Here is a 13,055-nt window from a genome sequence, read left to right on the forward strand (position 1 = left end):
GGAAATTCCAGATGCATTAATTTATAGTTACGTTTAGTAGTATCTATGTGTTATAGAAAATGAAAATGAATAAGTGCTCTGAATCAGGGTATCTCAATCCTAGCACTTTTGCCATTTTGAATCGGATAATTCTTTGTCACGGGGGCTGTCTTGTGCATTGTGGGATGTTTAGTGGCATCCCTTGCCTCTACCCACCAGATGCCAGTAGCATCTGCCTACCCAGCTGCAACAATCAAAAATGTCTCTTTAGACATTTGCTAAATGTCCCATGGAAAAGGAGAGAAAAAGGTTCCCCACTGGAGAACCACTGTTCTAAAAGTATATAGTCCCATACAGTACATAATGTCATCATTATAAATAATTACTGTAACATAACAAACATATTTTAAATCCTCTTCAGAAAGTGACATCTTTTTAAAGGAAAATACATCTTATATTAAATGCGAACATTATTTTCAAAGTGATGGTTAGAATGGGAGAAGTAAACCTTTAAATGTACTTACATTAAGTTCTAAAACGATTCCAAGGCAATCAATCAGCAACGACACAAATGTGGCTGTGGTAATGATAATCACTGTTACAATTACGTGGAAAACTGGCGAAAGATTCCCACCAAAAAACACATTGGCAACTACCTGTCAAATAAATAGATTATTTAATGGAGTCTATTAGGCTAAGTGAAATAAGCTGGTCAATGAAAGACAAACACCATAGGCTCTCACTTATAAGTGGAATCTAATGAACAAAACAAACTAATGACTAAAATAGAATTAGAGGCACAGCAACCTAGAACAGAATGACAGTTGTAAGGCGGGGAGAGGAGGTGGAGACGGGCTGAAAGGAGGAGAAGGGACTAGTCAAAGAATATGTATGCAGGACCCGTGCACAGAGACAATGGTGTGGAGACTGACTGTGGGAATGGGGGCTGGGCTGGGTGGAGGGGTACAAAATTGGGACAACTGTAAAGAACAATACATTATTTAAAAGGAACAACTGTAAGAAACAATACATTATTTAAAAGGAAAAATTAATATTATTGGGAATACAAGTTAAAACTGTAAAAAATAGAATATTTAGAAAGGGATTCTCAGACACATGCAGGATTTATTAAGAGAGTGTTTTATATTTTGGCACTTAAGAGTGTATAAAATACTACCGACCAAATTTTAAGCCATATGAGTGTTCTACCTTCTCCAAAGCACTTACACACAGACATACACACATCAGTGACACGTATTCTGTGTTGAGTATTAGACAGGCAGTAGTACCTAGCATATTAATTGTGAATCAATATATTTCTGAAGTGTAAGAGAGACCTTTGGAAGTTGCCTATCCTTCTTCCTTGAGTCCAACAATGTTACCATTAAGACAAACAACAGATGCTATTTAGATTATTTGAATGACCTCTAAGAAAGGAGTTTCCATAATTTTATTTAATATTAATGGATGTGTAATATCCTTTACTACCAGGAAATTAACGTTATATAATCTAAATTCTACTTGATACAAGTTAAATCTATTTTACCTTGCCTTTCCTCAACAAAAATGGAGAAAAGCTGATCATCATTTTTCACTGCTACACAGATTAGGAAATCAATCAGTCGTTACCTGTTGCATATGTCCTACACTGTGATATGACTGGCAAAGAGAAAATGTCTAGGTGATTCCTGTTCTTAGAAATTAACATTCTAACTGGAGAGATCCAACCAATCGAATGAAACAAATAGTAGTGAATTTATGACAGGATAAAAGAATCAAATAGAATCTAGAACTAGCAGAAGCTTTATTTATCTAGTTTTGTTTTCCTGAAACAGCATTCCTGAAATGTGCTTGTCCTGCCTTGGCTTGAGGTGAGGCTTGAAACCTGGATAGGATTTAGAGCAGAGTTGTAAAATGGGGCAACAGCGTGGAAAAAAGCAGAGATAAGAACAGGAATGCTACTTATGAATGACAAGGAGGAGACAGTTTGAAAAGGCTGTGTGACACAACCATGAGGCAAGAGTCGGAAATGGTGGGAGATGGCCAGAGGCAGGGAGACCTTGACAAAGCCATCTCTCTAAGCTGTGTAATAAGTAACGGTATTAGACAAGTAATATTTCTCATAGATGAATGCAACCATAACTCTGCTAATACTTTAATGGGGATATTAATAACTTTTGCTCATTTATGGTTTTACAATTGGTAATATCTTTCCAAATACTATCTCGTTTCAAATTCATTCTTTTAGAGGCCTCTAGGATAGTATTGTGATGGTGAAGGATCACTAGTGAGTGATGGCTATTTTACCTATAAATAGCAATGGCTTCGACTGTGTTTATGCCACCTGTGTAACTGTGTGTGTGAGTGTGTGTGTAGAAAGAAGGAAAAGAGAAAGGAAGTGAATGGGTGAGAGATAATCAAGGTTCCTCTGACCAGCAATTGCTATGATGGCAGAGATCTTGATTTAGTTCTGTCTTCCTGTCATGGCAGCTAGAAAGGAAATGCAAGTTCTAAGTACTAAAGACATAAACAGTCCAGGTGGCGTGACTCAGATTGTCCACAAACAGTTCCCCAGACACCACGTGAGAATGTACCATCTGTTATTGCTCATCTGCAGATCAGATTGGAACCTCAAGTACCCAGCAGAAGCTGAAATGAAACCATTTCCGGCACCCAGTATTAGCTAGCAACATTTTAGATTTAGAAAATAGACACAAAGTCAAGTTCAGTCCAGGCCCCCTTATGTTCAAGGTGGAGAACCGACCAGTGAGTTACACATTTGCGAGTGAGGACAAGTGCTAACTGTAAAGGACACATACAGTGCCGAACATTTCCGTATTCCATTTCCTTGTGCAGTTCCTTATCCCCAGAACTGGCATAAGGTAAGCACTGATCTGCCTTCAGAAGCTTGTCCAGTAGTTAGTTACAGCAGTGCTCTCTGCAGGCATTTCCTTCACACATTAGAGCCATTCACACGGTGCACCACGTAAACAGGCCCTAGGAACAGATCTTAGGACTAATAGTCCCTTTCCAGGATGATTCCTGAAAGAACCACTGTGAAGCAAGATCATGTTTTTTGCTAACTGGTACAGTGGAATTTTAGCTAACTTGCATAATGGACTCTGGACAAGCCATGTTATCTGATCTTACTCAAAGAGGATTAGTTCTCTTTCACCTAATCGTCCTCCACAAATACAGATGGACTATACAACGTAACTGGGAGTTGACTTAAAAGTAAAGTAAATAAATAAATATAAATACCAAACTATTTATATTGTTTTATATAGTATGTAAATACAAATAAATAAATATATTTATACAGACATACAAATGAAATATATCTGTAAAACAAATGATTTAAATGGAATTTTGATTTTCCATGGAAAATAAGATATTTTAGTTCTAAAAATATAACAAGACCAATCAGATTCTATTCTATGGTGCCTTTAATACTATTCATGTTGTATCATAAAATATCTTAGCAAAAAGATAATTTTGTAAAACATGTTTTAAACCTTAGTACTTAATTTCTTTGTAAGAATGTTGGGGTTTTTTTTTTAATCCTTAGTTTGGCTCTGTTAAAGCCTGGCATTCATTTTGGAATGCTGTTGTATAAATATTTATACTTATGCTAATATAAACTAAACCAAACCTAACTTGAGAAAAAAAAATATCTTGTAAACTTTGAATATACATTTATCTTTAAACTGGTTGAAAAGAAAATTTCACAAATTGTATTACTTGTCATGCACTTGAGAATTTGCAGATTCAAACTATTGTCAACTCTTTCTAAATTAAATGCAATAGAGAGCTCCCTAGATAAGCGTTGGGAAGCAATTGTGCTTACCTCTCTAGTCACGAAGCATTCCATGGGGTATGTCAGAACAACAGTGGCTCCATAACAAAACCTTCCAAATGTTACCAGGTCATCGTTTCTGCAATAATTTTCAAATAAGTCTCCTAGAGAATGATATAAAATAGATTTATTTAATAGATACTATATATTGATATAAATATCTAATAAAGGAGGTAGTGAATATTTATTATATCAATGACACTGCATAAACTTCATTTTATTTAATTAATAGATAGATAGCCAAATCTAAATATAATTTTGAATTCAGAAACTATATAATTATTGACTAGATATTAAAACTAGTATATGCACCACATGAAGATGAATTCATCACTAATAGTTTTCTTTTTATTCTCATTGTTTGTTTTGGTTGATTTGCTTAAATTTATATCAACTTCTGAAAAGTACTTTTATCCATTGTCTTCTTATACCAGAATCAACTCCCTAAATTCTTGCACATTGGTTTTATAAACTTGCTTCTGGTCTTTGTTCCTGGTAAGTAAATGACTTCATTATTTCTTTTTAAAGAAGGGTCTGTTAAAATAAACAAGTTTCCTTTTGAAATGCTATTCATAGATCAAGGACAATCTTGAAAGGAAGAATGGACCATTGCATCTGGGGAGCTGAATTTCCTGTGTATCACACTACAGGGTTTAATCACAAATTCAGGGCCACAGCAAGGAATTCCAAACATACATTACCTGTCATGGTGTCCCATGAACCCAAGTGTAAATGCACTGGTTCAAAACTGAAAATATGGAAGGCCATTATACTTCATTAGTTCCAAACGAAATGATGGAGTGTATATACCTTGAACCAGTTCTTATTTAGAAACTACATTTTCTCAGATACCTATGAAGAAACACTGGATCTAATGAAGGCACGGAAGACATGTCAGCAAAAAAAGTTTCCAAACGTTGAAACAAAAAATAGTCCAGTCTGTTTATTTCCTCAATGTAATGTGTGTTTATATTAAATAATATAATGTGTTTATATTAAAATTTTGGCCACAGTTTTCATTAGACTGAATAAAAAATTCAATCAAAGTCACACACTACTACATTGTTTAAAAAGAAAAAAATCCTTTTGTACTTTCATTCATTAAAAAGCTAAATGACCTGCCTCTTTCTAAGACTTAAGTGACTCTTCTCTCCTCCTACTGTAGAACAAATGTCTATTACTTTCTGTGTCCCTTTGGGGCAGAAGGGGATTAAACCACAAAGCAGTAGTGGCAGAGACTTGTTTCAAGGTTGATTGAAAAGGTTCCAGCACTCTAAGGAAAAAGGACAGAAGCTCCCCTTCGGTAACCTTCACTAAAAAAATGAGCCTGACACCTATTCAAAAGTCACTGGGAATGTCAAGAAAAATTGAGAGATCTTACTGTCTCCTCACGAGCAGAAATTAAACTACTGAAAGGCAAAGGAGAGGAGCACACAGTTTGCACAAACAAGACCAGATTTGCCTAAGGTAAAATGGCCTGAAGAAACAATGTCAGCTTATTCTAGCTTGAGTCTAAGTGTGTTTTAGGGAATTATAGCTAGGGAGAAAAAAAAAAAAAACCCAAAACAAACCCAGACCAACCTGTCAGCTTTGTTATTTAAAGATTTAATTATATCTGAGCAATTACCACTGATAAAAACGCCAGGAAGGTGTGACTAAGACAAGGGCTTATGTTTTCCAGAGAAGGCATTTCCAAACCAAGGTTTTGTACTGACTGGAGCCTACAAGGACAATCATCTTGGCAAAAACAGGGATACATGTCAATATTTTGAAACACGATTCTTATCAAGACTTTCAAGGTACTTCATTACTGCACTCTAATGGTGTATACATGTATTGTGTTATATTTTTACTGCATTGAAATTACGTTAATCACTCTCTTTTGAAGCCATATTTACTTCTTGAGAAATATCTGCCTTTAATCATAGACACCTCTAATCTCTATTGAAATAAGGCACCATCCACCCAGTTTTCAGTGTCATCAGAAAACTACCCAAGAGGAGAGGGAGTCTAAGAGACAGTTTTTAATGGGTCATACTTTTCCAACATGGGGTTGGCAACAATAAAAAAAAAAAAAGTAAAATTAGACTGGAAACCAGGAGACTTGTTTTCTACACTGTCACCAGCCAGCTTGGGCAAGTCACTTTTCTTTGTGTTTTAAGCAAGGGGTAAAGCTAGTTATTCCACTTATCTTCATAGGGTTGTTTAAAGGTCAAATGAGATAATAGACCTGCAAAAGCTGTGAGATGCGTCAATCATAGCAGTTAGCAGGTTGTCAGAATACGCTGTATATTATATTCCACAGATCAGTGAGGGTGAGGGTCAAAGGAAGAGAGGAGGTGACCACTCCATTGTCAGGCCTGGGAGACTAGAAGAAAAGAGGTTTGGTGTGGGACAGTGGGTGAAGCTGGGGAGAGGGAAGGGGCTGGTTTTGTGGGGATAATAATGTTTTGTGTTTAAGGCAAGAATGGGACAACGAAGTAGACATGTAGGCAAGAGGCTGGAGATGAAAAAAAAAGTTTAAACTAATTAAAATAATAAAAATCTCCAGAGAATTTGTTAAGAGGCAAAAAAAGGCAACTTGCCTGAGCCAATTAGTGAGGGGTGGGTGGTATTGGGGAGAAGGGAGGTAGGTGAATTACTCAGAGAGAAAAAAAATATTAACAGAGTGAATGATGGCAAGGCAGTGCTCTTTTCTCCAGAGGAAGAAAGAAAGAGTGTTCAGTACTGTTAAGTGATTCAGAGAGGTCTGTGAGAATCAGAACCAAGAAGATTATTAGCTTTGAAGAGTGGGAGTATGCTATTGTTTTTGAAAATAAAGTTGCAATGGAGTAGTAGAGAAGGAAGCCAAAATTCACGTGCTCTGAAAGGAAAGCATGGAAGGAGAGAGAATGAGCAGCAGAAGTTTAGCAGTCTAAATATTTTTATTTGTTTATTAATTTTTTAGAGAGAGTGGAAGGGAAGGAGAAAGAGGGAGAGAAACAGAGATGTGCAAGAGAACTGGCCAACCCGGGACCTGGCCCGCAACCCAGGTATGTGCCCCAACCTGGAATCAAACCTGAAACTCTTCTGTTTGTGGGACGACTCCCAACCCACTGAGCCACACCAGTCAGGGTTGAAGTTTAGCGGTTTAAAAAGGAGGAAATAAGAAAACAGAAATAGCAAAAAGGCAAGAAGGTAGAGGAGAAAATGGGTCAAAGAGGTAGTGTTAGTTTGAAGTAGAATATTGCTTGCAATTGTACCCAAATGAGATGTGATAGCAGCACTCTGTGTCAATTCCAAATTGTGGTAAGACCGCCCCTCTCCTTTTACCTTGGGTGAAGCCAGTAAATGTCAAGTATCCGCATGTAGCAAAGAGGATACATATAAAGATAGAAACCAAGGTGGACAAATGGATGATGCGGGACCACTTAGCCACTGTGGGTTCTTCCAAAGAACCATAAACTAAGAAGCAGTTATGGTGGCAAATAAATGCTGCAAAAAAATAAAAATAAAAATAAAAAGCATTATTGAAGCAAGCATCAGTGTTCTTTTTTTACTTCTGAAAACTCAGAGATGTCTGCTACTTTGGAATGCTAATGAACTGAAGTTCAAATACACTAATTTATGAGATATGTCAAAAATAATCTTTCTAACAGCTTTGGGAATGAGAAATTTCATTCACATTAGGTTTGCATAGTCTCTTCATGTCACTCTTGATATAAACCAGGCCTATTCAATTTTCTATTTCCTTTTCCATTTCCTAGTGGCCTTTCCAATCTTAAAGGGAATATACGCAACACTGTATTTTCAGTCCACAATTTCTTTTCCAATCTGGGATGTAACGGAGTAGCTTTAGACAACTGTCCGATTCCTAATAATTTGTGTGCAAGGTTTTCAAGAAGTCCATAACATTTGCTAGATTTTCAAGTTAAGAAATAAGATGACTTTAATAAATGTTCTGCATGAGAAAGAGACTTGTCCAAATGGAAAAAAAATAATTTAGTGATGAGTGAGAAAAGTTTGAGCCTAATTTTACGATGGCACAAACTAGGTCATATGCTGTTAATATGATGTCTAAAACTTAGGTCATCTGTTCTCAGACACAAATATGAAACATGGCACATTTGCACTGAACAGAAGACTCCACATTGAGAAAGGGCCTTTGAAACCGTATACTCACCAAATGACATGACACCAATGGCCTGAATGGCACTGGGTTTTGCAAACACCCAGGCATCTTCTGATTTTGGTCTAGAAGAGAGTTAACTTAATGAGTGATTAAACAAATAGAAGCATAAGCGTATCTGAGAACAAGGAATGCTGTCACAGTAGAAACCGAGTATCTTTAAGTCAGAAATAATAAGGGGCCTCCATTAGTCTTATTTAATTGTAAATAAAATTCCTAGAAATATCAATGTTACCTGTTGACCCCAGTCCTCTGAAAATGAATGTCAAATACTTAAAAAAACTCTATTTTTATATATTTAAAATATCCACTGATTACTTAATTTTGTGACTTTATTTACTCATCACTTTAACAACAAACATTTGTTATCATTTGATATACTCACTGAGGAAGATATAAAAATTAATAATCTAGAGTTCTTCCTCAATTAATCAATACTCCTCTTTACTCCCCTTCAACTAATTCTTCCAGATTCACCCTACCCAAGGGAAATTCATAGTTAGCACTACTTTATTGAGGAAGGTGGACATGAACTAATATATTTTTTAGAGAACTATATTTTTTATTGATTGATTTTTTTTTAGAGAGAGAAGAAGGAAGGGATAAAGAGGGAAGAAGCGGGGAAGGGGGAGAGAGAGAGAGAGAGAGAGAAACATGGATTTGTTGTTCCACTTATTTATGCATACATTGGTTGATTTTTGTATCAACCAGGTGAACTAATATTAATCAAGGATGTACTTAGCTATGTTCTGGAAACTATCCTATGTTATCTCAATCTTCACAATAACTGAAGTGTTATTATTACCATTTAACATATTAGGAAAGTTAATCTCTGGGTGGTCACACAACTTGTCAAGCTTCCACAGACAGTAAGTGAGGAAGTTGAGATTTCTCCTTGGTCTGCCTATCCCAATATCTCTTCAATATTGAACTCTCAGTGACCTTAAATGCTCACCTGTGAACATACTTCTTAAAAAGGTTTTGGAAACATACACATTTTAAATAGCTCAAAGAAGCCTGTTTCTTAGTGGAATTAAAATATTTGCTAGCCTATCTATTGTCAGGGATTGGTTTCCCTGATTACCACACCCCGCACAGGCTTCAGGTAGGACTGCCTGTGATGGTCTTTTGGCCCCTTCCACTTATTAGCTGTATGATTTTAGGCAAGTTACTTAACCTTTCTGTGTCTCAGTTTTGTATCTATAAGATGAGAATAATAATAATAGTACCTAATTCATTGAGTTACTGTGTAAATTAAATAAAGTAAAACTCCTAACAGAAAACCTAGCACTTATGAAGTGTTCAGTAAATGATCACTTGTGTTATCAGATTATGTGTTGGTATTGTTATTGTTACCCACTGTCATTTAATAAAAGATAGCAGAAGTCTAAAATTATAGCCAGCTTCCCAGTGAAGAACAGGCTATAGCAAGACCCAAAGAAGGCAGGAGATTAGAAGCGGAGGATGGGGAGCAAAGGTCCTAGAAGGCCTAGACCCATCTGTTTTATGTTTGTTATTAATTGTAGAGGTAAAATAGACACAAAAAGTCCCATTTGTTTTGTCAAAGTTAATGGGATTTATGCATTATACCATTTCTCTCCACTTCTGAGTGAGCAGATAAGACACAAACTAGCTGGCCTCCAAAGGGAGGCCTCCTGCTGTTACGAGGCTGCGCCACTTCCCTTAGCTTTTTGAGTGGGAGCTGCTGCCACCTGCTGCCTCCATGACAATTGCAGTGAACATTAACCTCTAGCAGCACACCTGTCAAACTCCAATGTTAATGTGGAAAAACACATATTTTGTTCATGGTCTTTAAAACTTTTTTAAAGGCAGGGTTAATAATTGCAGAAACTTGAAGATTTCTAACTTTTTAATATATTTTAATTGATCTACTTTCCCTGTTACAGTATTTGCATGTGAATAAAACTCAGTTTTCCTTTCAGTACAGATTTGGTGTCTTATTGTTTAACTCTTAGATTAGTAATGAAAAGATAGAAGTTTGATTTTCAATTTTCTTCTTCATTTAAGTTTAAAAAAATTTTCTTGGCCCATATGGTTCCTTCAATTAGGAATTCCTAGCTAAGATGGAGTATTTATTAAACAGTAAGTAGAGATAATTTTGGATTTTTTTGTGTTCAGCTTAGATGCTGATTTTGTAAGGTGTAAAGTATCAAAAAAAGTTACAAATCAGTAAAAAGTATGTGTTGAAATCTAGGTAAAGAGAAGAAAAAATACTGAATGTGACTTTGAGATCTTTTGTGGAATAGTCTGTGAATGAGTTCCAGAAACAACCATTTTAAGAGGAAAAAGAAAGTTTCTTGGTATATTTTATGAGTTTGCTGAAGTCTTGATACCAGAGTGAATGAGAAAATGAACATATAGATTGTTCTGACTTTAGGCTTAGATTCTGGAACAGAAAATAAAATATCAAATGCAATCAAGAAAATGCGTAAGAAAAAATCATGGCCAAGAAGAGAGTTTTTCTAATAAATGCAAGGGTAGTTCAATGACAGAAGAATCTGTTAATGTAATTCATCACATTAACAGATAACAGAGAGAACATTTTACAAGCACTGCAAAATATGTTGAATAGCCTATAATCTAGTATTTATTTTGATAAGCAAAATATTAATAAAGTAGAACCTCCTTAACCTGATAGATATATATGACATATTTAGAAGTGGAAAGTTAGAAATATTATAAGGTGGAAGCCAGATAAGAATGTTCACCATCACTGCCTCCATAGTACATGACTGAAATTCCTAGTTAATGCAATATAATAAGTGGTAATATATGTAATAATTGGAAAGGAATACATTAATCATACACAAAGTAATTATGTACAAAGAACATTCAGGGGACCCCACTGATAAGCTATTGGTGTGTTCAGCAAGGTTGCTGGACACAAGCTCAACACACAGAAATTAATGGCATCAATGTACACAAATAACAGCCAATAAAATGTTTTTTAAATGGTAATGACAACAAAAACACTAAGTATTTAAAAAGATATGCATAATCTTAATGGTGTGATCTAATTTTACTGAAAAATATAAATGACTAGAGAAATATACCACACCCATGCACATGAATGGGAAGACTCAGTATCATGTAGATGTCAATTCTCCCAAAATTCACATTTCAATTCAAATAGTAAAATATGATAATGAGCATACAAAGAACTTTTTAAAAACTCAAAATTAAAATCATAAAGCTAAAGATCAATAAACTTAAAAATGATGAAAGGTAAATATAAAATGTCTGCCTGATAAAATACAAAGTTAAAAATAAATATAAGCTAAAAACTGGGAGATGAAATTTGTCATGCATACAACCAAGAAAAAGGTAATTATCCAGTGGAGTAAACAGTCCTGCAAATCAATACAAAAAAGATAACCCAGTGAGCAATGGACACGGGTCAACTGACAGATAAGGAAACGAGAATAGCCAATAAATACACTACAAGTTCCTCACCCTCCTTAATAATTAGACAAATTAAAATGAACTCCATAAAAAAACAGCACTTTACACCCAACTCAATGAGAGCAATGTTGATAAATTGCTGGGAAAGAAAAACTTGCAATTATTATAAAGGAAGCTGTCAACTGTCATACACTTTGGAGAACAATTTGGCATGTCTAGTAAAGCTGAAGTTAATCAAAGCTTGTAAGCAAACCATTACATGTTTACATATATTCCCAGGCTAGGGAAGTGCGCATGTGCACAAGCAGATATGGAAAAGCATGTTCACTGCTGCATTCTTTATATTAACCAAACTTTGGAAACAACCTCAATGTCCAGCAAAAGAATTGATAAATCAGTCCATAGAAAAGTGACCTAATCATAAATTTGTGTGCCATAGAACAATTAAAAAGAGTTACTCAGTACTAATTGCAGCAAAATGGAAATATATGGAATACAATATTGAGGGAAAGATAGTGATGATGTATATCTTTACCCAGGGATTATGTATATTTATGAACATAGTAATCAATACTATATGTTATATCAGTACAAAAAGGCATAGTATAAAAACATGAACAGGAATGATTTAAAACAGCTTAAATGTAATAGATAACTCTGAGTAAAAAGAGATGAATCCAACTTCAGAATAACAGTTACCTCCACAGAAAGAGAAATGAATAAATTTTTAAATATGATAGTCTATTGCTGATAAAGATTGCAAGCAAGGATAAAAAATCATATTGAATTATTTACCCCCCAAATCTGAAACTTATCTCTACAGAAAAGCCTGCATATGATGTTTAGCAGCTTACTTTATAATTGCCAGAACTTAGAAGCAACCAAAGTGTCCTTCAGTAGGTAAACAATAAACTCTGGTACATCCAGTTAATGAAATATTATTTTTCAGTGATAAAAATAAATAAACTATCAAGCCATGGAAATACATGAAGGAAACCTAAATGTATATTACTAAGTCCAAAAAGCCAATTTGAAAGACTATATACTGTGTGATTCTAACTGTATTTCATTTCACAAAAGGCAAAACTATGAATGTAGTAAAAAGAACAGTGGTGGCCAGGGGTTGGGGACTAGGGGGTGGGACGAACAGGCAGAGCATAGAGGAATTTTAGGACAGTGAAGGTACTCAGCATGGTAACAAATGATGAATAATACATGTCATTATACATTTGTCCAAACCCACAGATTGTACAATACCAAAAGCGAACTCCAATGTAAAATGCCCTACAAAGTTTCAAAAAGATCATGGCAATGTAACGGAAGCTTACTATGAGGGTCAGATCATTTAAGGAGTAATGCTTCAAGTGTTTTAATATATTTTAATGCTAACAAAAATAGAGGCTGGCATATAGCAGTTTGCAGCCTTGGGATGGAAAATACTTTCAGAAGAATAAGTGTTCCCCTTATTCAGCTATATGCTTAGTTACGTGTTTTTAGAAACCTTTTTGTGTGGGGTGGAAGTGGGAGTGGGGAGGTTTTGGATATTTATTCATTTTGCAATATCATCTCAGCTTGGATTCTTGGATTCAGGAATTTCATCCTATTTTGAAAGACAAATTCCACCATATC

The 13,055-nt window shown here is 35.2% G+C and overlaps 1 protein-coding gene across 3 annotated transcripts in view; it reads right to left on the reverse strand.

The window, feature by feature from the left end:
- The window catches only part of SLC38A11 (solute carrier family 38 member 11), a 46,355-nt gene that overhangs the window by 8,706 nt on the left and 24,594 nt on the right, over positions 1–13,055 (reverse strand). For 2 of the 3 annotated variants that reach the window (XM_045187442.2, XM_045187441.2), the window contains 3 exons: positions 7,998–8,068; positions 3,827–3,939; positions 504–635 (listed from right to left, as the gene is read on the reverse strand). In XM_045187442.2, coding sequence (XP_045043377.2) covers positions 504–635; positions 3,827–3,939; positions 7,998–8,068 — 316 coding nt within the window. Of the gene's footprint in view, positions 1–503; positions 636–3,826; positions 3,940–7,147; positions 7,310–7,997; positions 8,069–13,055 lie in introns of all 3 variants that reach the window. The other variant, XM_024579910.3, reaches the window with a different exon arrangement.

This window comes from Desmodus rotundus, chromosome 2 (genome assembly GCF_022682495.2).
Source record: "Desmodus rotundus isolate HL8 chromosome 2, HLdesRot8A.1, whole genome shotgun sequence".
Taxonomy (NCBI): domain Eukaryota; kingdom Metazoa; phylum Chordata; class Mammalia; order Chiroptera; family Phyllostomidae; genus Desmodus; species Desmodus rotundus.